At 54.3% G+C, this 23,099-nt stretch overlaps 2 protein-coding genes across 2 annotated transcripts in view; one reads left to right on the top strand and one right to left on the bottom strand.

Annotated features, from left to right (window-relative positions):
* Positions 1-14,864: 14,864 nt before the first annotated feature.
* On the bottom strand, positions 14,865-17,701 carry lingo1a (leucine rich repeat and Ig domain containing 1a). Its single transcript, XM_078429932.1, has one exon. It carries the CDS (start codon positions 17,693-17,695, stop codon positions 15,869-15,871), a length of 1,827 nt encoding a protein of 608 aa, XP_078286058.1. The 5' UTR covers positions 17,696-17,701; the 3' UTR covers positions 14,865-15,868.
* Positions 17,702-22,116: 4,415 nt separating this feature from the next.
* commd4 (COMM domain containing 4) overlaps positions 22,117-23,099 on the top strand; it is a 12,527-nt gene continuing 11,544 nt past the window's right edge. The window contains 1 exon segment of the mRNA XM_078429824.1: positions 22,117-22,194. Coding sequence (XP_078285950.1) covers positions 22,117-22,194 — 78 coding nt within the window.

Raw genomic sequence — 23,099 nt, forward strand, 5'->3', positions numbered from 1 at the left:
GGGCTGGACACTGGGATAGGTGTACAGGGACTGGACACTGGGATGGATGTACAGGGACTGGACACTGGGATAGGTGTACAGGGACTGGACACTGGGATGGATGGATGTAGAGGGACTGGACACGGATGTTACAGGGATGTGGATGTTACAGGGGAGGAGGCAGAGTTTACAGGCGGGGCGTTCTGCATGGCAAGGTGCCTGGACCTTCTCCAGTGGTGGGGAGTGGGTCTCCAGTGGTGGGGAGAGGGTCTCCAGTGGTGAGGAGGGGGTCTCCAGTGGTGGGGGGGGGGGGTCTCCAGTGGTGGGGAGGGTGTCTCCAGTGGTGGGGAGAGGGTCTCCAGCGGTGGGGAGAGGGTCTCCAGAGGTGGGGAGAGGGTCTCCAGTGGTGGGGAGAGGGGCTCCAGTGGTGGGGAGAGGGTCTCCAGTGGTGGGGAGGGGGTCTCCAGTGGTGGGGAGGGGGTGGAGAGTGGGTCTCCAGGGGTGGGGAGGGGGTCTCCAGTGGTGGGGAGGGGGTGTCCAGGGGTGGGGAGGGGGTGTCCAACGATGGGGAGGGGGTCTCCAAGGGTGGGGAGGGGGTCTCCAGGGGTGGGGAGGGGGTGTCCAGTGGTGGGGAGAGGGTCTCCAGCGATGGGGAGGGGGTCTCCAGTGGTGGGGAGAGGGTCTCCAGGGGTGGGGAGGGGGTCTCCAGTGGTGGGGAGATGGGCTCCAGTGGTGGGGGGAGGGGCTCCAGTGGTGGGGGGAGGGGCTCCAGTGGTGGGGAGGGGGTCTCCAGTGGTGGGGAGAGGGTCTCCAGGGGTTGCAGCTCATTCCCCCGTGCTCCACACTGCACTGCATTCACCCTTTAATTAACTTGCAAGCTTTAATCCAACAACAGCCTAATCAGATCTATCCCTATTTATTGTTCAATTACTTTGACATGTATTTTAATTCGTGGCTTTGTGGGTTTTTTACTCCAGCATTCGCTGAGAGAACCATGCAGTGTGGGGTCAGTGGTTCAGGCAGGTGATGGGGAGGGGTGGGAGAGTGGATGTTGTCTACACGGACGTCAGTAACGGTTCTGACAAGGTCAGTCTGTACCACCAGGAACTCTTCAATCTACCTCATTGGTGACCCTCGGACTATCCTTGATCGGACTTTGTGAACAGCTCTTGTTGCGTGCTGATCTGTCAGTGGAAAGACAATACATGATGACACTTGAGCCATCCACAACGTACAGATACATGATAAGGGAATTTTAGTTTAGACATACAGCGCAGAAACAGGCCATTCGGCCCGACCAGCGATCCCCGCACATTAACACTATCTTACACACACTAGGCACATTTTTTACATTTACACCAAGCCAATGAGCCTACATACCTGCACGTCTTTGGAGCGTGGGAGGAAACCAAAGATCTCGGAGGAAAACCCAGGCAGGTCACGGGGAGAACGTACAAACTCCGTGCAGACAGCACCCGTAGTCAGGATCCAACCCGGGTCTCTGGCGCTGCAAGCACTGTAAAGCAGCAACTCTACCGCTGCGACGCCGTGTTGCCCTCCAGACTGATGTCAGGCTGTTTGGAAGTGGATGTGTTGCTCTTTAGGAGCCTGACATCAGTCTGAGGAAGGGTCTCGACCCGAAACGTCACCCATTCCTTCTCTCCAGAGATGCTGCCCGTCCCGCTGAGTTACTCCAGTATTTTGTGTCTACCTTCGATTTAAACCAGCATCTGCAGTTCTTTCCTACACATGTTAAGGGAATAACGTTTAGTGCAAGGTAAAGCCAGCAAGGATAGTCCGAGGTAATATAAGAAAATAACTGCAGATGCTGGTACAAATTGAAGGTATTTATTCACAAAATGCTGGAGTAACTCAGCAGGTCAGGCAGCATCCCATTCCTTCTCTCCAGAGATGCTGCCTGACCTGCTGAGTTACTCCAGCATTTTGTGAATAAATACCAAGGATAGTCCGAGGGTCACCAATGAGGTAGATAGTAGTTCAGCACTGCTCTCTGGTTGTGGTAGGATGGTTCAGTTGCCTGATAACAGCCGAGAAGAAACTGTCCCTGACTCTGGAGGTGTGTGTTTTCACACTCCTGTACCTGTTGATGGGAGAGGGGAGAAGAGGGAGAGGCCGGGGTGAGACTGGTTCATTGTGTTTTGACCAAACAGCACATACAGTTTTTCACTGTGTGTCACTAAATGTGTCAGCAAAGAACAAACTGCTGGGGGGAGTGGCAGGGGGGGGTTGTGGGGGGTATTTGTGGTGGAGGGCTGATTAGTCTTTATGCTGTGATAAAGCTCTGCCTTTCTGTAGCGCCCTGTCACATCCCCCCCCCCCCCCCCCCCCCACAGTCTGTGGGAGCGACTCCCTGCTACACCATTAATATTCCACACACCGGCCCAATCCACTCCATGTGATTTGTGCTCCGTCTCCCTGCCCCGCGAGCTTTTCATTTTGCAAACCTATTGCACAGCGATTAACATCCACAGTATTGGTCTTGATTATCTGTGGGTGGGGTGGTCCTGAGCCAGCGGGGGATGGGGGGCTTACAGTCACCAGGAGAGAGGGAGGGGGAGAGAGAGGGGGAGAGGGATGGGGGAGAGAGATGGGGGAGAGAGAGGGGGAGAGGTGAGAAAGGGATGGGGAGGGAGGGGGGAAGGAGGGGAGAGAAAGATGGGGGAGAGAGAGGGAGAGGGGGGAGAGGAGAGAGTGAGGGGAGAGAGGGGAGAGAGGGATGGGGAGAGAGAGGGAGAGAGAGGGAGGGGAGAGGGAGGGAGGGAGGGGAGAGAGGGATGGGGGAGAGAGGGATGGGGAGAGAGAGGGAGAGAGAGGGAGGGGAGAGGGAGGGAGGGAGGGGAGAGAGGGATGGGGGAGAGAGGGATGGGGAGAGAGAGGGAGAGAGAGGGAGGGGAGAGGGAGGGAGGGAGGGGAGAGAGGGATGGGGGAGCGAGGGATGGGGAGAGAGGGATGGGGAGAGAGGGATGGGGAGAGAGGGATGGGGAGAGAGGGATGGGGAGAGAGGGATGGGGAGAGAGGGATGGGGAGAGAGAGGGAGAGAGAGGGAGGGGAGAGGGAGGGAGGGAGGGGAGAGAGGGATGGGGGAGAGAGGGATGGGGAGAGAGAGGGAGAGAGAGGGAGGGGAGAGGGAGGGAGGGAGGGGAGAGAGGGATGGGGGAGAGAGGGATGGGGAGAGAGGGATGGGAGAGAAGGATGGGGAGAGAGGGATGGGGAGAGAGGGATGGGGAGAGAGGGATGGGGAGAGAGGGATGGGGAGAGAGGGATGGGGAGAGAGGGATGGGGAGAGAGGGAGAGAGAGAGGGATGGGGAGAGAGGGAGAGCGAGAGGGATGGGGAGAGAGGGATGGGGAGAGGGAGGGAGGGGAGAGAGGGATGGGGGAGAGAGGGATGGGGAGAGAGGGATGGGGGAGAGAGGGATGGGGAGAGAGGGGTGGGGAGAGAGGGAGAGAGAGAGGGATGGGGAGAGAGGGATGGGGGAGAGAGGGATGGGGAGAGAGGGAGGGGAGAGAGAGCGGGGGAGAGAGGGATGGGGAGAGGGATGGGGGAGAGAGGAAGGGGAGAGGGAGGGGAAAGAGAAGGGGGGAGGAGGAGAGAGTACAAGGGGCTCCCTGTACACAGGTCTCCATTGGAGACCCCCCCATTTCTCTCCCTTCCCCATCCAATCCCCCCCACCCTAGTTGTGCCGGTGTTCCTGCCAACAGCCCGGGTGCTGGTGGTGATGTGGACCCACCACTTGCCGTTCCCAGGGCCGGGGGTCAGTCTGCACCAGTGGCCGGGGGTCATCCTGATTGCCCGCAGCTGCAGGGACCCTCCAATCAACAGCGGCCATCACTGTCCCTCGTTCCCGGCCGCCCCCACCCCTGGACACTGGACACTGGCTATTGGCCCTGGACACTGGCAGTGCCTGTTGTCCAGGGTTAGTGCCAAGGTTCAGTCCAGTTGGCACTGTCAATATTCACGGTCCGTCCAGTGTCCAGCGCATTGCTCTGTCCACACACAGTGTCCAGCGCATTGCTCTGTCCACACAGTGTCCAGTGTCCATCTCTGTCCACAGTGTGTTGGAAAGAACTGCAGATGCTGGTTTAAATTGAAGGTAGACACAAAATGCTGGAGTAACTCAGCGGGAGAGGCAGCATCTCAGGAGAGAAGGAACGGGTGACGTTTCGGGTCGAGACCCTTCTTCAGACTGAATAAACCCATGGTCTGAAGAAGGGTCTCGACCTGAAACGTCACCCATTCCTTCCCTCCAGAGTTGCTGCCTGTGCCGTCGAGTTACTGCAGCATTTAGTGTCTGTCCACAGTGCCCAGTGTCCAGCTCTGCCCACAGTGCCCAGTGTCCAGCTCTGCCCATAGTGCCCAGTGTCCAGCTCTGCCCACAGTGCCCAGTGTCCAGCTCTGCCCACAGTGCCCAGTGTCCAGCTCTGCCCACAGTGCCCAGTGTCCAGCTGTGCCCACAGTGCCCAGTGTCCAGCTGTGCCCACAGTGCCCAGTGTCCAGCTGTGTCCACAGTGCCCAGTGTCCAGCTCTGCCCATAGTGCCCAGTGTCCAGCTGTGCCCACAGTGCCCAGTGTCCAGCTCTGCCCACAGTGCCCAGTGTCCAGCTGTGCCCACAGTGCCCAGTGTCCAGCTGTGCCCACAGTGCCCAGTGTCCAGCCATGTCCACAGTGCCCAGTGTCCAGCTCTGGTCACAGTGCCCAGTGTCCAGCTCTGCCCAGTGTCCAGCTCTGCCCCCAGTGCCCAGCTCGGCCCACAGTGCCCAGCTCTGGCCACAGTGCCCAGTGTCCAGCTCTGCCCACAGTGCCCAGTGTCCAGCTGTGTCCACAGTGCCCAGTGTCGAGCTGTGCCCACAGTGTCCAGCTCTGCCCAGTGCCCAGTGTCCAGCTGTGCCCACAGTGCCCAGCTCTGCCCACAGTGCCCAGCTCTGCCCACAGTGCCCAGTGTCCAGCTCTGCCCACAGTGCCCAGGGTCCAGCTGTGTCCACAGTGCCCAGTGTCGAGCTGTGCCCACAGTGTCCAGCTCTGCCCAGTGCCCAGTGTCCAGCTGTGCCCACAGTGCCCAGGGTCCAGCTCTGGCCACAGTGCTGTCGGCGTGGGTCAGTGCAGCTGCTGATGTGGCCTTTGGACTTTGGACATGAAACTACTTCAAGGAGATGTCTGTGCACATGAGGCCCCATCGACAGTCGTGTAAAACCCAGCCAGGCGCGATCAACACCAGAAAGTATAACACGCCTCGGGTCAAAATTCATTAGAACGTGGAACTAAATTCTAGATCATTATATTTTTGCCGCAGAATTTGTCAAGAATTAAGACAAATTCAAGTCAGTGAAGTGGAAAATGTCGGCGCCGGTTTGCAGACAAATCTCGCAGACGGGGAGACGGGGGGTTCACCCGGGGTGGTGGGGGGGGGGGGGGGGGGGGGCTGGCGAGGGGTGGGGGGGGGCTGGGAGTATTTCCCAGGGTCACCCGACATGGGACAGTGTAGATAGAGGTGGTGTGGCACGGGGTACAGACGTGGTGTCAACCCCTAACTACCCACCCCCACCCTGAACTGCCCACCCACCCCACCCCCACCCTGAACTGCCCACCCACCCCACCCTGAACTGCCCACCCACCCCCACCCTGAACTGCCCACCCACCCCCTCAACCCACATGGCCCTGCGCCCTCTTCCACAGATGTGGGATGGGGTGGGGAGTGGAACGGGGCAGAGGGGAAGGGAGCATCATCTAAAACATAGCACAAAAAGTAAGGAAATTTGTGTTTGGTAGATTATTTATTTGTTGTAACAATGCTTCTTGGCAATAAATCTTATACCGTTGGAAAGCCTGTTTATTTCCCTTTTAAATGGTGCCACATTTGTAAGGAACATGCATTTGTGGGATGAGCAGCAGAGCTGAGTATGTGGGTTGCGCCCATGAAAAATTTGCCAAATCTTCTCTGCCAATGCCAAACAGCTTATTCTGCTGTTGCTATTGACTCTTGTTTTGAGCTTCTGGTACCCCCAGGTGCTGACAAGAATGGGATACCATCCCACAACAGTGTGTGACCAGGCTGGTGACCAGCATGAGGAGGAGGTGCCAGGCTGTTGTGGCTGTGTATGGTTCTTCCACACGCTACTGTGGCTCCTGTTTATTAAATGAATAAATTGTTAAATTGCCAATATGTCTTGTTTCTTCAGACTTCAATCATCCAATCCACCAAACAACACCGAACAAGAGTCAATGGCAGAATAAGCTGTTTGGCATTGGCAGAGAAGATTTGGCAAATTTTTCATGGGCGCAACCCACATACTCAGCTCTGCTGCTCATCCCACAAATGCATGTTCCTTACAAATGTGGCACCATTTAAAAGGGAAATAAACAGGCTTTCCAACGATATAAGATTTATTGCCAAGAAGCATTGTTACAACAAAGAAATAATCTACCAAACACAAATGTCCTTACTTTTTGTGCTATGTTTATATGGTCAGTGAGGGCGGGGGGGGGGGACACTGATGGTAATGTGATAAAGTATTGTATAATAAATAATGGCACTTTAGTCCAATGTGAAAGCAGAATGTTCAGGTCGTCACCTGTCCTTGTCCTTCCACAGATGCTGCCTGACTTGCTGAGATCCTCCAGCACTTTGTGTTTCGTGCAGAGTCCTAAATCAGCATCAGGGAAACTGTGATGGCAGGAGGGGTGAGATGTTGGCGAGCACAAGTTCACAAGATCTAGGAGCAGAATTAGGCCATTCGGCCCATCGAGTCTACACCGCCATTCAATCATGGCTGATCTCTGCCTCCTAACCCCATTTTCCTGCCTTTTCCCCATAACCCTTGACACCCGTTCTAATCAAGAATTTGTCTATCCCGGCCTTAAAAATATCCACTGACTTGGCCTCCACAGCCCTCTGTGGCAATGAGTTCCACAGGTTAACTACCCTCTGACTAAAGAAGTTCCTCCTCACCTTTCTAAAAGAGCGCCCTTTAATCCTGAGGCTGTGCCCTCTGGTCCCAGACTCTCCCACCAGTGGAAACATCCTCTCCACATCCACTCTATGCCCTTCACTATTCTGTACGCTGGGATATAACACTGACAGTAAACAGGCAAGGCTCACATTCACTTTCAAACTGACATCCGTTCAAGGCAAAGAAAGGTTGAGAAAAGTGATCCAGGCACAGTTATGGAATAAAGTTAAAGATGGTATTAGATCAGAAGAAGTAGCAAACTAAGGGATTGGGAAACATCAGAACATCAAAGGAGCATCAAGGCATGTGTGTGAAGAGTAGAAGCCATGTATGGTACTCGGCAAGGGAGCAATATAATAATAATAATAATAATAATGCATTACATTTATATAGCGCTTTTCAAACACTCAAAGACGCTTTACAGGGATTACTAGAACATAGAGAAGAGAATAAATAGATAAATAAGTAAACGAACAGAGAAAGGAGACAGAAGGTGAGGTGACCTTCAGTGGTTGAAGGCAGTGCTGAACAGGTGAGACTTCAGTGATGTTTTGAATGTGGTGAGTGAGGAGGAGTCTCTGACGGTTTGGGGTAGTGAGTTCCAGAGGGTGGGAGCAGCGATGGAGAAAGCCCTGTCCCCCCAGGATCTGAGTTTGGTCCGGATGGGGGGGGACAGAAGGTTGGCAGCAGCAGAGCGGAGTGTGCCTGTGGAGGAGGTCAGTCAGGTAGGATGGGGCCAGGTTATGGAGGGCTTTGTAGGTCATGAGGAGGATTTTGTATTGGATTCTCTGGGGGATGGGGAGCCAGTGGAGTTTGTAAAGGACGGGGGTGATATGGTCACGGATCGGGGTGTGGGTGAGTAGACGGGCAGCGGAGTTTTGAATGTATTGAAGTTTACTGATGATTTTTGAGGGTGAGCCATAGAGGAGGCTGTTGCAGTAGTCCAGACGGGAGGTGATGAAGGCGTGGATGAGGGTTTCTGCAGCTGTGGAGGAGAGGGATGGACGGAGACGGGCGATGTTTTTGAGGTGGAAGAAGGCTGTCTTTGTGATGTGTTTGATGTGTTTGTCGAAGGAGAGGGTTTGATCAAAGATGATTCCAAGATTCCGGATGTGAGGGGAGGTGGATACTGGGAGACCATCAATATTGAGGATGAAGTTTTGGGTGGATTTGGTGAGCGTTTTTGGACCAATGATGATGATTTCAGATTTGTTGCAGTTGAGTTTGAGGAAGTTTGATTGAAGCCAAGATTTTATTTCAGTGATGCAGTTTGTCAGTGTAGAGTGTGTGGTGGGGGAGATTGACTTGGTGGAGATGAGGAGCTGGATATCATCGGCGAAGCAGTGGAAGTTGAGACCATGACGGCGGATTAATTGACCAAGGGGGAACAGGTAGAGGATGAAGAGGAGGGGGCCAAGGACTGAGCCTTGGGGGACACCTTGGGGGAGGGGAGCGGTGGGGGATTTACAGTTGTTAATGGAGATGAACTGGTGTCTGTCAGAGAGGTAAGATTTGAACCAGGATAGGGCTGTGCCGCTGATGTTAAGGGAGGTTTCAAGTCGGGTGAGGAGAATGGAGTGATTTATGGTGTCAAAGGCGGCGCTGAGGTCAAGTAGGATGAGGATGTTGAGGTTGCCAGCGTCGGAGGAGAGGAGAATGTCGTTTGTGATTTTGAGGAGCGCTGTTTCAGTACAGTGGTTGGAGCGGAATCTGGATTGGAAAGTTTCATACAGGTTATTGGTAGAGAGGTGGTATTTGAGTTGGGAAGCTACAGCACGTTCCAAAACTTTGGACAGAAAGGGTAGGTTGGAGATTGGTCTGAAGTTGTTTGGGGTGTCAGGGTTTAGACCAGGTTTTTTCAGAATGGGGGTGACAGCAGCGATTTTGAGGGATGGCGGGAAGATGCCAGTGGACAGGGAGGAGTTTATTGTTGCAGTGATAAGTGGAGAGAGAGCAGGAAGGCAGGCCTTGACAAAGCTGGAGGGGATGGGGTCCAGAGAGCAGGTGGCAGTTTTTATTCCTGTGAAGAGGTCAGAGAGGTCGGTGGTGGAGACTGGGGAGAACTGAGGCAGGGGTTGACAGGATAAGGGGGGGCAGGTGGTTTGAGGGGGAGCAGGTGCGTTGGTGGTTAAGGTGCTGTAGATGCTGTCTATTTTGCTTTGGAAGAATGAAAGGAAAGTGGTGCATTTGTCAACTGTGAATGATTGGGAGATGGTGTCCAGGGGGCTGAGGAGTTTGTTTATTGTAGAGAAGAGTGCTTTTGGGTTTCCGGAGCCAGAGTGAATTATTTGAGAGTAGTAGGTGGAGTGGGCGCGGGAGAGGGCATCTTTATAGTGCTGCAGGTGGTCTTTGTAGGCTTGGGAGTGAATTGTGAGACCTGTTTTGTTGCGGAGTCTTTCAAGTTGGCGGGCATGAATTTTCATCACGCGGAGTTCAGGGGTAAACCAGGGAGCAGAGTGGGTGAAGGAAACTGTTTTGGTTTTTATAGGTGCAAGCTGGTCGAGGCAGGAGGAGAGAGTGTGGTTGTAGTAGTCAGTGAGGTCAGAGGGGCTGTGGAGGTCAACGAAGGGAGAGGCGGACATTATTTCAGAGAGGGAGGATGAGAGCGAGGTAGGTGAAACAGAGTTCAGCTTGCGGAAGTTGATTTTGCGTTTTTGCCTTGGAGCTGGGGTGGGAATGTTGACGGACATGGTGATGGCTAAGTGATCGGAGAGGGTGGGGTCGGAGCCAGAGAGGTGATGTAGATTTAGTCCAGTGGCTCATGCCCCCTGGAGCTTCAACTGATATGTAAAGCGGGCAACACACTGCTAAAGTTAAAATTAAAGTCTGAAGAAGGGTCTCGACCCGAAATGTCACCCATCCCTTCTCTCCAGAGATGCTGCCTGTCCCGCTCAGCTACTCCAGGTTTTTTGTGTCTAACTAAAGTTAACATGGTTCCTTACTGGTGACACAAGTGGATCTGGCCCCTGGAGTGTGTGGTGGGTCAGTGTAGAGGGTTACACAGTGGATCTGGCCCCTGGAGTGTGTGTGGTGGGTCAGTGTAGAGGGTTACATAGTGGATCTGGCCCCTGGAGTGTGTGTGGTGGGTCAGTGTAGAGGGTTACACAGTGGATCTGGCCCCTGGAGTGTGTGGTGGGTCAGTGTAGAGGGTTACACAGTGGATCTGGCCCCTGGAGTGTGTGTGGTGGGTCAGTGTAGAGGGTTACATAGTGGATCTGACCTGCAGCTGTTCTGTGGACACACGTCCATAGATCTGTGAGTCTTCAGTGGATTTGCTGCCTCTCGTCCTGGGCTGTCTATCCATGCAGGCTGTGTTAACTCAGTGACAGTCAATAAGTCACAGGCTACATCCTCAGGGGAGAAAATAGAATCAATAAACTATTTGTTTCCGTCTTAAACGTTACAGCCAGGGTATTATTGTGGGGATATTTACAGGGAAGTCTGCCGTGTGTGTGGGGAGTGTGGGGCTGTTGTACTGGCACTGAGAGGGATTGTGGAGGCAGTGAGTTAGTCTGTCCCAGGCAGCGGCCCACCCTTGCCCCACCTCCAGAACCCGCTGCGTTAAAGACCAGGGACCGGGCCGGCTGTGCTCCAGGTCGTGAGTTCAGTTCCCACCTCTTCCCAATTCCAGGTGGGATTTAGAAGGTGGGTTCTGTGGGTCAGGTTATGTGGCCCAGCAGAGGCAGGTCTACTGCCAGCAACATCCCACATCGCAACCCGCTAACCCCAGGCTGACTTACCTGAGCACAGAACCTAGAACCAAGTGTTGCCCAGTCCGATCCCACAGTCATCCCAGAACAACCTCACACAGAGATGGAAGTAACATAATCCCAGCACACGGTCCCAGCACAGGGGGTCCCAGCGCACACGGTCCCAGCACACAATCCCAGCACATGGGGTCCCAGCACACACGGTCCCAGCACACGGGGTCCCAGCGCACACGGTCCCAGCACACGGTCCCAGCACACGGGGTCCCAGCGCACACGGTCCCAGCACACAATCCCAGCACACGGGGTCCCAGCGCACACGGTCCCAGCACACAATCCCAGCACACACTGACCCCCAGCACAGGGTCCCAGCACATACGGTCCCCCAGCACACACGGTCCCTCAGCACACGGTCCCAGCACACAATCCCAGCACATGGGGTCCCAGCACAGGGTCCCAGCACACAATCCCAGCACACGGGGTCCCAGCACAGGGTCCCAGCACAGGGTCCCAGCACATGCACTCACACACGTACACGCACTCACACACACGCATATGCACTCACACACGTACACACGCATGCACGACACACACGTACATACACATACAAATGGACACACACGCATGCACATGCACACTCGCACGCACACGTACATGCACTCACACACTAGCATGCACGGACACATGCACGCACATACAAATGGACACACATGTACACATACATACATGTACACACACATACAAATGGACACACACATGTACACACACACATGTACTCACATGCACAGACACAGTGTCACGCTGTGATGCAGGTTGCCCCAGGCGTGGGTTACTGAGGCTGGAGCTGAGGGTTTTACACACAATGTCCACAACAAGCCTTGAGCAGAGGCTGCCGGCGTTGATATCAAACCTGCATCGCACCTTGATTCATCAATTGGGAACATTTCCCCATTTGTTGCACAAAAAACACTTGAAGGGAGTCAGAGAAAAGCCCTGGACTCCCGACACTCCCTCTCAGCGAGGACTCTGGCAGACAACGATGAATCTCAGTGATAATGGACACACAAAGCTGGAGCAACTCAGCGGGACAGGCAGCATCTCTGGAGACAAGGAATAGGTGACGTTTCAGGTCGAGACCCTTCTTCAGACTGAGAGTCATGGGGAAAGGAACACTAGAGATACAAACCTATCACACTGTTAGTGATCTGAACGATGTTAACCAGTCTTGAATAATCTTGAGACGGTGGTGGGGTGCAGAAGTATAATCAACCAGTCTGTGAACATAAGATAGACACAGAGTGCTGGAGTAACTCAGCGGGTCAGGCAGCATCTCTGGAGTAACTCAGCGGGTCAGGCAGCATCTCTGGAGTAACTCAGCGGGTCAGGCAGCATCTCTGGAGTAACTCAGTGGGTCAGGCAGCATCTCTGGAGTAACTCAGCGGGTCAGGCAGCATCTCTGGAGTAACTCAGTGGGTCAGGCAGCATCTCTGGAGTAACTCAGCGGGTCAGGCAGCATCTCTGGAGTAACTCAGTGGGTCAGGCAGCATCTCTGGAGTAACTCAGTGGGTCAGGCAGCATCTCTGGAGTAACTCAGCGGGTCAGGCAGCATCTCTGGAGTAACTCAGTGGGTCAGGCAGCATCTCTGGAGTAACTCAGTGGGTCAGGCAGCATCTCTGGAGAGAAGGAATGGGCGAAGCTTCGGGTCGAGACCCTTCTTCAGAGCCATTCAGACCGGTGATAACACCGGGTCAACGATACAAAACACAACAGATAACCTCAGCTTTTCTTGTTTAATATAAAAAAACATCATGGAAGTTTAGTGAAGGAAAGTTCCATATATATATATTTATACTTCTCCAACAGCGTCACAACCTTAGATACCAGGGGTCACCTTGTTACCTGTTTCTCTCCCCACCCTCCCCACACCCAGGTTTTGTGCTCAGAATAATCTGATAAAAATGTTGCCTTTCAGTATTTACAGCTGGAGGTGAATATGTCCGGCCACTGCCCGGCCCTCTGCCTGGGGGAGGGGGTTACACGGGGGGGGGGGGGGGGGGTAAGGAGGGGAGGGGGTGAGGGAGGGGAGGGGGTGAGGGAGGGGAGGGGGTGAGGGAGGGGAGTGCAATCAGTCAGTCACGACCTCGCCCTGATCTCCCAGAGTAACGTTTTAAACAATTGATTGATTGAAAGATACAGCATGGAAACAGGCCCTTCGGCCCACCCAGTCCATCGATCACCCCTTCACACTAGTTCTCTGCTATCCCACTTTCTCATCCACTCACTAGGGGCAATTTACAGAGACCAGTTAACCCACAAACCCGCACGTCTTTGGGATGTGGGAGGAAACGTGCAGACTCCACACAGACGGTGTCTGCGAACCCAGGTGTCTGGCGCAGTGGGGCAGCAGCTCGACCCTCCATGCCACAGTTTGTAACATTGATCTCTGTGTGTTTCACTCAGGGGTGTTGGCACTGGGCTGGTGTAGAGCTCGAGAGTGTGACTCAGCCAGTCTACTTGGGTCAGGAGACCACTGCCCTGTGTCAGAGAGGACAGGTGGAAGGGGGTGGACATTCCAGAGATCTGCTCTGGGACCCCTGGGGTTGAGGGGGGTGGAAAGGGAGATGTATATGGGAGGGCTGGTCTTTGTCTTAATGTCCTAGAAACATAGAAAATAGGAGCAGGAGTAGGCCATTCAGCCCTTCGAGCCAGCACCGCCATTCAATATGATCATGGCTGATCATCCACAATCAGTACCCCGTTCCTGCTTTTTCCCCATATCCCTTGATTCCATTAGCCCTGAGAGCCAAATCTAACTCTCTCTTGAAAACATCCAGTGAATTGGCCTCCACTGCCTTCTGTGGCAGAGAATTCCACAGATTCACAACACTCTGGGTGAAATTCATTTTTCTCATCTCAGTCCTAAATGGCCTCCTGTACCACTGAGTGACTCTGAATGCAGGTGAGGCCGCACTTGGAATATTGTGTCCAGTTTTGCTCTCCCCACCATAGGAATTGCATCTTTAAGCTGGAAAGAGTGCAGAGATTTACAAAGATGTTGCCAGGACTCGAGGGCCTGAGCTACAGGGCCAGGTTGAGCAGGCGAGGACATTGTTCCTTGGAGAGCTGGAGGCTGAGGGGTGATCTCATAGAGGCGTGAGATCATGGGGAATAGACAGGGTCTTTTACCCAGGGCAGGGACATCAAGAATAGTTTCATGGTGAGAAGGGAAATAGAGCTCTTAATGATAGTGGAGTTACGGGATATGGGGAGAAGGCAGGAACGGGGTACTGATTGTGGATGATCAGCCAAGATTACAATGAATGCTGGCTCGAATGGCCTCCTCCTGCTCCTATTGTCTATTGAAAGGATAACTAGGAAACTGAGTGACATTATTTTCACACAGAGAGTGGTGGGTGGATGGAACCAGCTGCCAGAGGGGGTAAATGAGGCAGGGACCATAACAACATTTCAAAGACATTTGAACAGGTACGTCATTAGGAAAGGGTTTAGAGGGACATGGGCCAAACACGGGCAAATGGGGCCAGTGTAGATGGGGCATCTTGGTTGGCATGCGTGAGTTGGGCCGAAGGGCCTGTTTCCGCGCTGTGTGACTCTGTGTCTGAGTGTTAGGTCGTGCTGACTGACCGGTCCAAAACAGAGACAAAGTGCTGGGGGTCTCAGTGGGTCAGGCAGCATCTGTGGAGGGAATTGACGTGCCATGCTTTGAATTGGGACCCTTCTTGAGACTGATTGAAGTGGGGGGGGGATAAAGCTGGAAAAGACAGGTGGGTGGGGGGGGGCAGGACAGAGCCATGCAAGTGATAGGTGGATACAGGTGAGGAGGGGGGTGATTGGCAGATGGGTGGAGTAAGTACGATAGAGGTGAAGAGACAAAGGTGGAGAACAGAGGATGAAGGGGGAGTGAAATGTGGAGGGGCTGGGGTAATGTGTGCGGCAGGCAGGGTGGGGGTTAACGAGGGGGGGTGAGGGTTAAGAAGGGGGCAGAGGGTTATGGAGAGGGGGGTGGGGGTTAACGAGGGGGGGGTGAGGGTTAATGGGAGGGGTGGGGGTTATGGAGAGGGGGGTTGAGGGAGGTGGGGCGGGGGTTGCCATGGTGTGGTGGGGGTTATGGAGGGGGGGGTTGAGGAGGGGGGGGTTGAGGGGGTTAACATGGTGGGGTGGGGGTTATGGAGAGGGGGGTTGAGGGGGGGGCGAGGGTTGCCGCAGTGGGGTGGGGGTTATGGAGGGGGGGGTTGAGGAGGGGGGTTGGGGCGGGGGTTGAGGAGGTGGGGGGCGGGGGTTATGGAGGGGGGTTTGAGGAGGGGGGTGGGGCGGGGGTTGGCCGTGGTGGGGTGGGGGTTATGGATGGGGGGGGGTTGAGGGGGTGGGGGGCAGGGGGTTGCCGCAGTGCCCCCCTCCAGTCAGGGGGTCTCCCCAGGTACAGAGCCAGACCAAGGCCGCTGCAGACACTTTCCCTCCTCGGAGTTTGAGAAAATATTTATCACCTTCACATAGAAAAAAACATGACACGTTGCCCCGGCTCCTCACGGCCATCGTCGCCGTCGCCGCCAGAAACACAACTTGGTCAAACAGCACGTTCAAAAATCAGTCATCCTCGCTCGCAGAGAGCTAGCTGTCTGTGTGTTTGTAGTTCTCTTTTTAAAATAGTTTGTCGTTCAGGTGAGTGGGTCCAGTGTGTGTGTGTGAGTGTGTGTGTGAGTGTATATGTTTGTGTGTGTGAGTGTGTGTGTGAGTGTGTGAGTGTGTATGTTTGTGTGAGTGTGAGTTTGTGTAAGTGTGTGAGTGTATGTGTGTGTGTGAGTGTGTGTGTGAGTATATATGTTTGTGTGAGTGTGTGTGAGTGTGAGTGTGTGTGTGAGTGTGTGTGTGAGATTGTGAGTGAGTGTGTGTGTGTGTGTGAGTGTATATGTTTGTGTGAGTGCGTGTGTGAATGTGTGTGAGTGTGAATGTGTGTGTGTGTGAGTGTGTGTGTGTGTGTGAGTGTGTGTGTGTGTGTGTGAGTGTGAGTGTATGTGTGTGTGTGTAGGTGTATATGTGTGTGTGTGTGTGAGTGTGTGTGTGTGTGAGTGAGTGTGTGAGTGTGTGTGTGTGTGTGTGTGTGTGTGTGAGAGTGTGTGTGTGTGTGTGTGAGTGTGTGTGTGTGAGTGTGTGTGTGTGTGTGAGTGTGTCAGGGGGCTCGGGCTGCGAACCGAGTGTCAGATCATCTTCATGTTGAACTTTCTAGGAGCGTCTGCGGTACCGATGCCGGCGTCTGATTTCCTGGGCACGTACTCGATCTCGATGTTGTGTTTAGTGTTGCCTTTGCCGCGGCTCCACAGGAACAACAGGACCAGACAGAAGAGGACCACGCCAAGGAAGGAGATGAAACCCATGGTGGTGGCGATGATCAGAGTCTTGATGTCGAAGGGGAAGGGCACGGCTGGGCGGGTGTTGTTGTGTGGGTCACTGGGTTGGTTGGTAATGAAGGCAAGTGAGCGGTTGCCCTGTGGTGAGTAGCCCCTGACCAGTAGCCGGGCACTGGCACTGTCGTTGCCCCCGGCGTTGGTAGCCACACACAGGTAAGTGCCGTTGTCCTGTACCTGGGCGTATCTCACCTCCAAGGTGCCGTCGGGGAAGACGGTGAGTCGGCCGGAGCTGCGGCCGGAGATGTGGCGTTTGCGGGGGGATAGCCAGATGATGGCTGGAGCTGGGTCACCATCTGCCCGGCACTGGAAGTGCACAGTGTGACCTTCATCCACACGCACTGTCTGGGGCCCCTTGTCACGGATGCGGGCCCGGCGGCAGGTGAAGTAGCTGGGGGGCAACACGTCGGGGAAGTCCTTGAACTGTTTGCCCTGCACCATCTCTGGGGACGAGCACACGGGCTGTTGGCGGTTGAAGTTGAGCCTCCAGCGCCGGCGGAACACCCAGAGCAGGCGGCAGTCACAGGCCAGGGGGTTACGGTCCAACACCAGGGTCTCCAGGTTGCCCACAGAGTGGAAGACGCTGTCCTCCAGCGTGGGCAGCAAGTTGGCCGACACGTTGAGCAGCCGCAGGTGGCTGAGACCATGGAAGGCATGGGGCTCCAACATGGACAACCTACACCCCGCCAGGTGGATCTCCTGGAGCCTCAGCAACTCCTGCAGCAGGTGCCCTTGGACCGTGGCGATAGGGTTGAAGGACAGATTGAAGAAGCGCAGGTAGACCAGGTGTCTCACGGCCAGGTAGGGCACGGCAGACAGATTACAACTGCTGACGGTCAGGGAGGTGAGGTTGAGGCCGTACAGGCAGTTGGGGGCCAGTGTGTCCAGGTAGGGCCAGTCTGACACCTGCAACACCTTCAGGCGGTACAGGCGCTTGAAGGAGTAGTTGTGGATGGAGTGGATGTTGAGGGAGCGCAGGTGGAGGTGTACCAGGCCGTGTAGGTGGCTGAGAGCCTCAGTGGGCACGGCTGTCAGGTTACACTTCTCCAGGGCCAGGCGCTCCAGGCTGTGTAGACCACTGAAGGCACGGTGGGAGATATACACCAGCTCATTGTCCCCAACCTCCAGCGCCCTCAGGCTGGACAAGTCCTGGAACATGAAGTCCAGCAGGATGACGATCTTGTTCTCGCTGATGTCCAGCTGGGTCAGGTTGTTGAGGCCGGTGAAGACCCCCAGGGGTATGAGCTTGAGCCGGTTGCCCCTCAGCCCCAGGGAGCGAAGGCTGAGCAGATTGCTGAAGGCCCCGGGCTCTAGGGTGGACAACACATTGTCGTTCAGCTGCAGCTCCTCCAGCAGTGGGAAGGTGACAAACTCGTCCTGGCCCAGCGCCTTGATGCGGTTCTTGCTCAGGTCCAGCAGCCGGGTCTCAGTGGGGATCCCCTCGGGCACCGACATCAGCCGCTTGCGGTGGCAGAACACCGAGCGCTCCGGCACTGAACAGTCACAGCGGGCAGGGCAGCCGGCGGCATGGCCCGACAATACGGTACCCAACAGCAACAACACCACGGGTGGCCATGACCACAGGTAAGGACCCGGTACACTGGCCTCCACGACCCACATCGCCCTCACCTGTGGACACCAAACACAACGTTAATACACATATATGTGCGTGTGATATATATACGTGTGTATTGTATACACGTGTGTATTATATGTGTGTGATATATGTGTGTGTGTGATATATAAATGTGTGTTTATTGTATACATATGTATATATATGTGTGTGTGATATATAAATGTGTGTGTGTTATGTATGTGTGTATTGTATACATCTGTGTATTATATGTGTGTGTGATATATATGTATGTATTGTATACATCTGTGTATTATATATGTGTGTGATATATATATGTATATTGTATACATGTGTGTGTGTTATATGTGTATATTGTATACATCTGTGTGTATACATGCGTGTATTCTATACAAATGTGTATACATGTGTGTATGTTATATACATGTGTGTATATATATGTGTGTGATATATATATGTATATTGTATACATGTATGCATTATATATATGTGTATATTGCATACATCTGTGTATATACGTGTGTATATTGTATACATCTGTGTATATATGTGTGTATATTATATACATGTATATATATACACATGTATGTGATATATATATGTATGTGTATATTATTAACATATATGTGTGTGTATTATATATGTATATATTGCATCTCTATGTGTGTATTAATGTACATTATGTGTGTATATCATATATGTATGTATACCATATGCTTATAACATATATGTACATCATAGACATTTGTGGATATGTATGTGTATTATATATATATATAATATATATATATGTGTGTGTGTGTGTTTGTGTTAATGTATATTATACATGTATGTATAATATATGTATGTATGTATGTATGTGTATATACTATGTGTATATATGTGTGTACATTGTATATGTATAGTGTATTATATATAGTATATTAAATATAGTTAATTGTATATTTAGTTCTAAGTATATAAGAACAGTATGTAAGCATATTTGTTTCAATCATTGGATGATTTTTGTATTCTGGTGGTGGTTTTGTTATTGTTTTCTATTGTATATATTATTGCAATAATTGATTACATTTATTTTTGTTTAAAAAATAAACAGGGGCAGGGTTATCCGGTGCCCACCCTCAGCCTCGCCAATGCCACTGCGAGACCGGATCTAGGTTCTAGGAGCAGGATTATTCTACTTGGCCCCAGTCTACTCCACCATTCAAACAGTATCTTCCCCTCTCCACCCCATTCCCCTGCCTTCTCTCCGAGGTTCAGCTCCATCCAAGCTGCAGCCCAGACTATCATCGCTGACACCCGTACTAATCAAGAAGCTATCAATCTCTGCCTTAAAGATATCCCTTGACTTCCCCTCCATACACCCCCCCCCCACCCACAGTGCGTTCCAGGCACCCACCACCCTCTGTGTAAAAAAAAACTTGCCCCCCCCACATATCCTTTAAACTTTGCCCCCCTGCCTAAATCTATGGCGCTGAAGTAGAGATGGGTGAAGGTGCCTCGTTCCCAGTGATGAACATCACCAGCAACCTGTCCTGGAACAGTCACAGGAATTGGCCATGGCCAAGAAATAATATTCTAAGATTATTAAGGGGTTGGACACGTTAGAGGTAGGAAACATGTTCCCAATGTTGGGGGAGTCCAGAACCAGGGGCCACAGTTTAAGAATAAGGGGTAGGCCATTTAGAACGGAGATGAGGAAAAACTTTTTCAGTCAGAGAGTTGTGAATCTGTGGAATTCTCTGCCTCAGAAGGCAGTGGAGGCCAATTCTCTGAATGCATTCAAGAGAGAGCTAGATAGAGCTCTTAAGGATAGCGGAGTCAGGGGGTATGGGGAGAAGGGCAGGAACGGGGTACTGATTGAGAATGATCAGCCATGATCACATTGAATGGCGGTGCTGGCTCGAAGGGCCGAATGGCCTCCTCCTGCACCTATTGTCTATTGTCTATTGAAAGCACACCAACATTCGGCACGTCCCCAACAACTCTCCCCAACTTCTACAGATGCGCCGTACAAAGTACTTTATCAGGAAGCATCACAGCTTGGTTTGGGAACAGCTCCATCCAAGACCGCAAGGAATTGCAAAGGATTGTGGACGCAGCCCAGACCATCACACAAACCAACCTCCCTTCCACTGACTCCATCTACGCCTCACGCTGCCTCGGCAAGGCCAGCAGCCCAGACCATCACACAAACCAACCTCCCTTCCACTGACTCCATCTACGCCTCACGCTGCCTCGGCAAGGCCAGCAGCATCATCAAGGACCAGTCTCACCCCGGTCACTCCTCTTCTCCCCTCTCCCATCAGGCAAGAGGTACAGAAGTGTGTAAACGCACACCTCCAGATTCAAGGACACTTTCTTCCCGGCTGTTATCAGGCAACTGAACCGTCCTACCACCAACTAGAGACCGGTCCTGACCTCCCATCTACCTCATTGGAGACCTTTGAACCATCTCTAATGGGACATTATCTTGAACGTGCCCTTTATCCTGTATCTGGGGATGGCTTGATTGATATCCTGTACAGTCTTTGTGACTGGATAGCACGCAACAGAAATGTTTTCACAGAAGGTTTGTACACGTGGCAGTAATAAACTAATGTAAACTACAGCCTGCAGCCTTTGACATGTCCACGCTGGGAGAAAGGTTTCGACTGTCTGCACCATCGATGTGTCTTATACTTTACAAACCTCGGCCCTCAGAATCTGTCGGTCCACAGAAACCAACCAGGTTTGGAGAGAAGCCTTGTTTGTGGGTTGCCTGGTGGGGGGATAGGGGCTGGTGGGGGGATAGGGCCATTGGGGATAGGGGCTGGTGGGGGGATAGGGGCTGGTGGGGGGGGGGATAGGGGCTGGTGGGGGATAGGGGCTGGTTTGGGGATAGGGGCTGGTGGGGGGGGAATAGGGGCCTTTGGGGGGGGGGATAGGGGCCGGTGGGGGGGGGGGATAGGGGGCCATTGGGGGATAGGGGCCATTGGGGGGGATAGGGGCCATTGGGGATAGGGGCCGGTGGGGGATAGGGGCTGGTGGGGGGGGGGATAGGGGCCGGTGGGGGATAGGGGCCATTGGCGGGGATAGGGGCCGGTGGGGGATATGGGGCCGGTGGAGGGATAGGGGCCGGTGGGGGATAGGGGCCATTGGGGGGGATAGGGGCTGGTGGGGGGGGAATAGGGGCCATTGGGGGGGGGGATAGGGGCCGGTGGGGGGGGGGGAGATAGGGGCCATTGGGGGATAGGGGCCATTGGGGGGGATAGGGGCCATTGGGGGATAGGGGCCGGTGGGGGGATAGGGGCCATTGGTGGGGGATAGGGGCCGGTGGGGGAAAGGGGGCCGGTGGGGGATAGGGTCCGGTGGGGGATAGGGGCCGGTGGGGGATAGGGGCCATTGGGGATAGGGGCCGGTGGGGGGGGATAGGGGCCGGTGGGGGATAGGGGCTGGTGGGGGGGATAGGGGCCATTGGGGGATAGGGGCCATTGGGGGATAGGGGCCGGGTGGGGGATAGGGGCTGGTGGGGGATAGGGGCCATTGGGGGATAGGGGCCGGTGGGGGATAGGGGCTGGTGGGGATAGGGGCTGGTGGGGGATAGGGGCCATTGGGGGATAGGGGCCATTGGGGGATAGGGGCTGGTGGGGGGATAGGGGCCGGTGGGGGATAGGGGCTGGTGGGGGGGGGGGGGGGTAGGGGCCGGTGGGGGATAGGGGCCATTGGGGGGGGGGGATAGGGGCCATTGGGGGGGGATAGGGGCCATTGGGGGGGATAGAGGCGGTGGGTGGGGGGGGGGGGGGGGGATAGGGGCCGGTGGGGGATAGGGGCCATTGGGGGGGGGGGGAAGAGAGGCTCAGTGGTGACCCCCTCACTCAGGTGGTTCACCACTGTGCCGCTACCGGTTGGGTGCAGTCGCAGCTGGGAACACAGACGGTCACGGAGCCACCGGCCCGGTAACAGCCGAGCGCCCACACGACCAGGACTGCTCACTGACCCTGGGTGCAGCCCCCACTCCCTGATCCCCACCTCCCCTCCCCTCCCCCTCTTGTCCCCATCCCCTCCCCCACCCTGTCCCCCACCTCCCTCTCCCCCCTCCCATCCCCATCCCCCCCCCGTCCACTCTCCCCTTTCCCCATCTTCCCCTCCCATTCCCCACCCTCTCCCCCCTCCCACGTCCTGTCCTCCCACTCTTGCCCCCCACCCTCTCTCCCACCCTGTCCCCCACCCCCACCCCTCCCCCTCTTGTCCCCATAACACACTCCCCCGTCTCCCACTCCATCCTCTCCCCCTCCCCCCACCCCCCCTCCCGTCCTATCTCCCCTTCCCCCCCTCCCCTTCCCACTTCCTGTCCTTCCCCTTCCCCCCCTCTCCCACCCCCTCCCCCCTCTCTCCCCCATCCCCTCCCACCCCCTCTCCCACCCCCTCCCTCCTCTGCCATCCCCACACCGGTCCCTGAGAGGCGATGGTGGTTATATTCCAGCCAGCATTCCCCACATGGGGGTCCAGCACCGAGCCAGAGGGCCCCAGAGGGCCCCAGAGGGTCAGGCAGTAGCGTGGAGGGGTTTGCCAGTGGGACTGTTCACTGCCCCTCACTGTACAGAGCAGCTGCTCAGCGTCCCAGGGCACCAATCACATGGGGAATAAGCTACGTGTTAATGAGCCAAATTTACATTTAAATGAGTTCTCCGCAGATTAATCATTAATATTTCATTCTTCATGGAATTACAATTGTATTTGGTTTCCCGATGATTAGACAGAATGTTTAACTGTTGCAGTGTAAATAATCTCTGATCATCATTCTCCCACCAATTTGTGCTGAATGCCCTTTGCTCTGAATCAGGACAAGGGGCTGTGATCTCCAGCCTGACCCGACCTTCATGGTCATGGGAGCTCCAGCTCGGAAACAGGCTCTTTGGCCCATCGTCCAAATGCTGCCCCCACTCTGGGCTAGTCCCATTTGCCTGCATTTGGTCCATATCCAAGAACATGGTGACTCAGCGGTAGAGTTCTGCCTACACAGTGCCAGGGACCCGGGTTCCATCCCGTCTATGGGTGCTGTCTGTACGGAGTTTGTACGTTCTCCCCGTGACCTCCGTGGGCTTTCTCCCGCTTCCTCCCACACTCCAAAGACGTACGGTTTTAGGTTAATTGGCTTGGTATAAATGTAAAATGTCCCTAGAGTGTGTAGGATAGTATTAGTGCGGGGATCGCTGGTCGGCACGGACCCGGTGGGCCGAAGGGCCTGTTTCCTCGCTGTATCTCTAAACTAAACTAACATAGAAGAGCAGAGAGAGACACAAAGTGCTGAGTAACCCAGCGGGACAGGCAGCATCTCTGGAGAGATGGAGTGGGTGATGTTTCGGGTCGAGACCCTTCTTCAGACTGATGTCGGGAGTGAGCAGGAACATGGGAAGAGGAAGGCCTGGGGGTCATTGTGGGCTCGGA

Source organism: Rhinoraja longicauda, chromosome 38, assembly GCF_053455715.1.
Source record: "Rhinoraja longicauda isolate Sanriku21f chromosome 38, sRhiLon1.1, whole genome shotgun sequence".
Taxonomy (NCBI): Eukaryota; Metazoa; Chordata; class Chondrichthyes; order Rajiformes; family Arhynchobatidae; genus Rhinoraja; species Rhinoraja longicauda.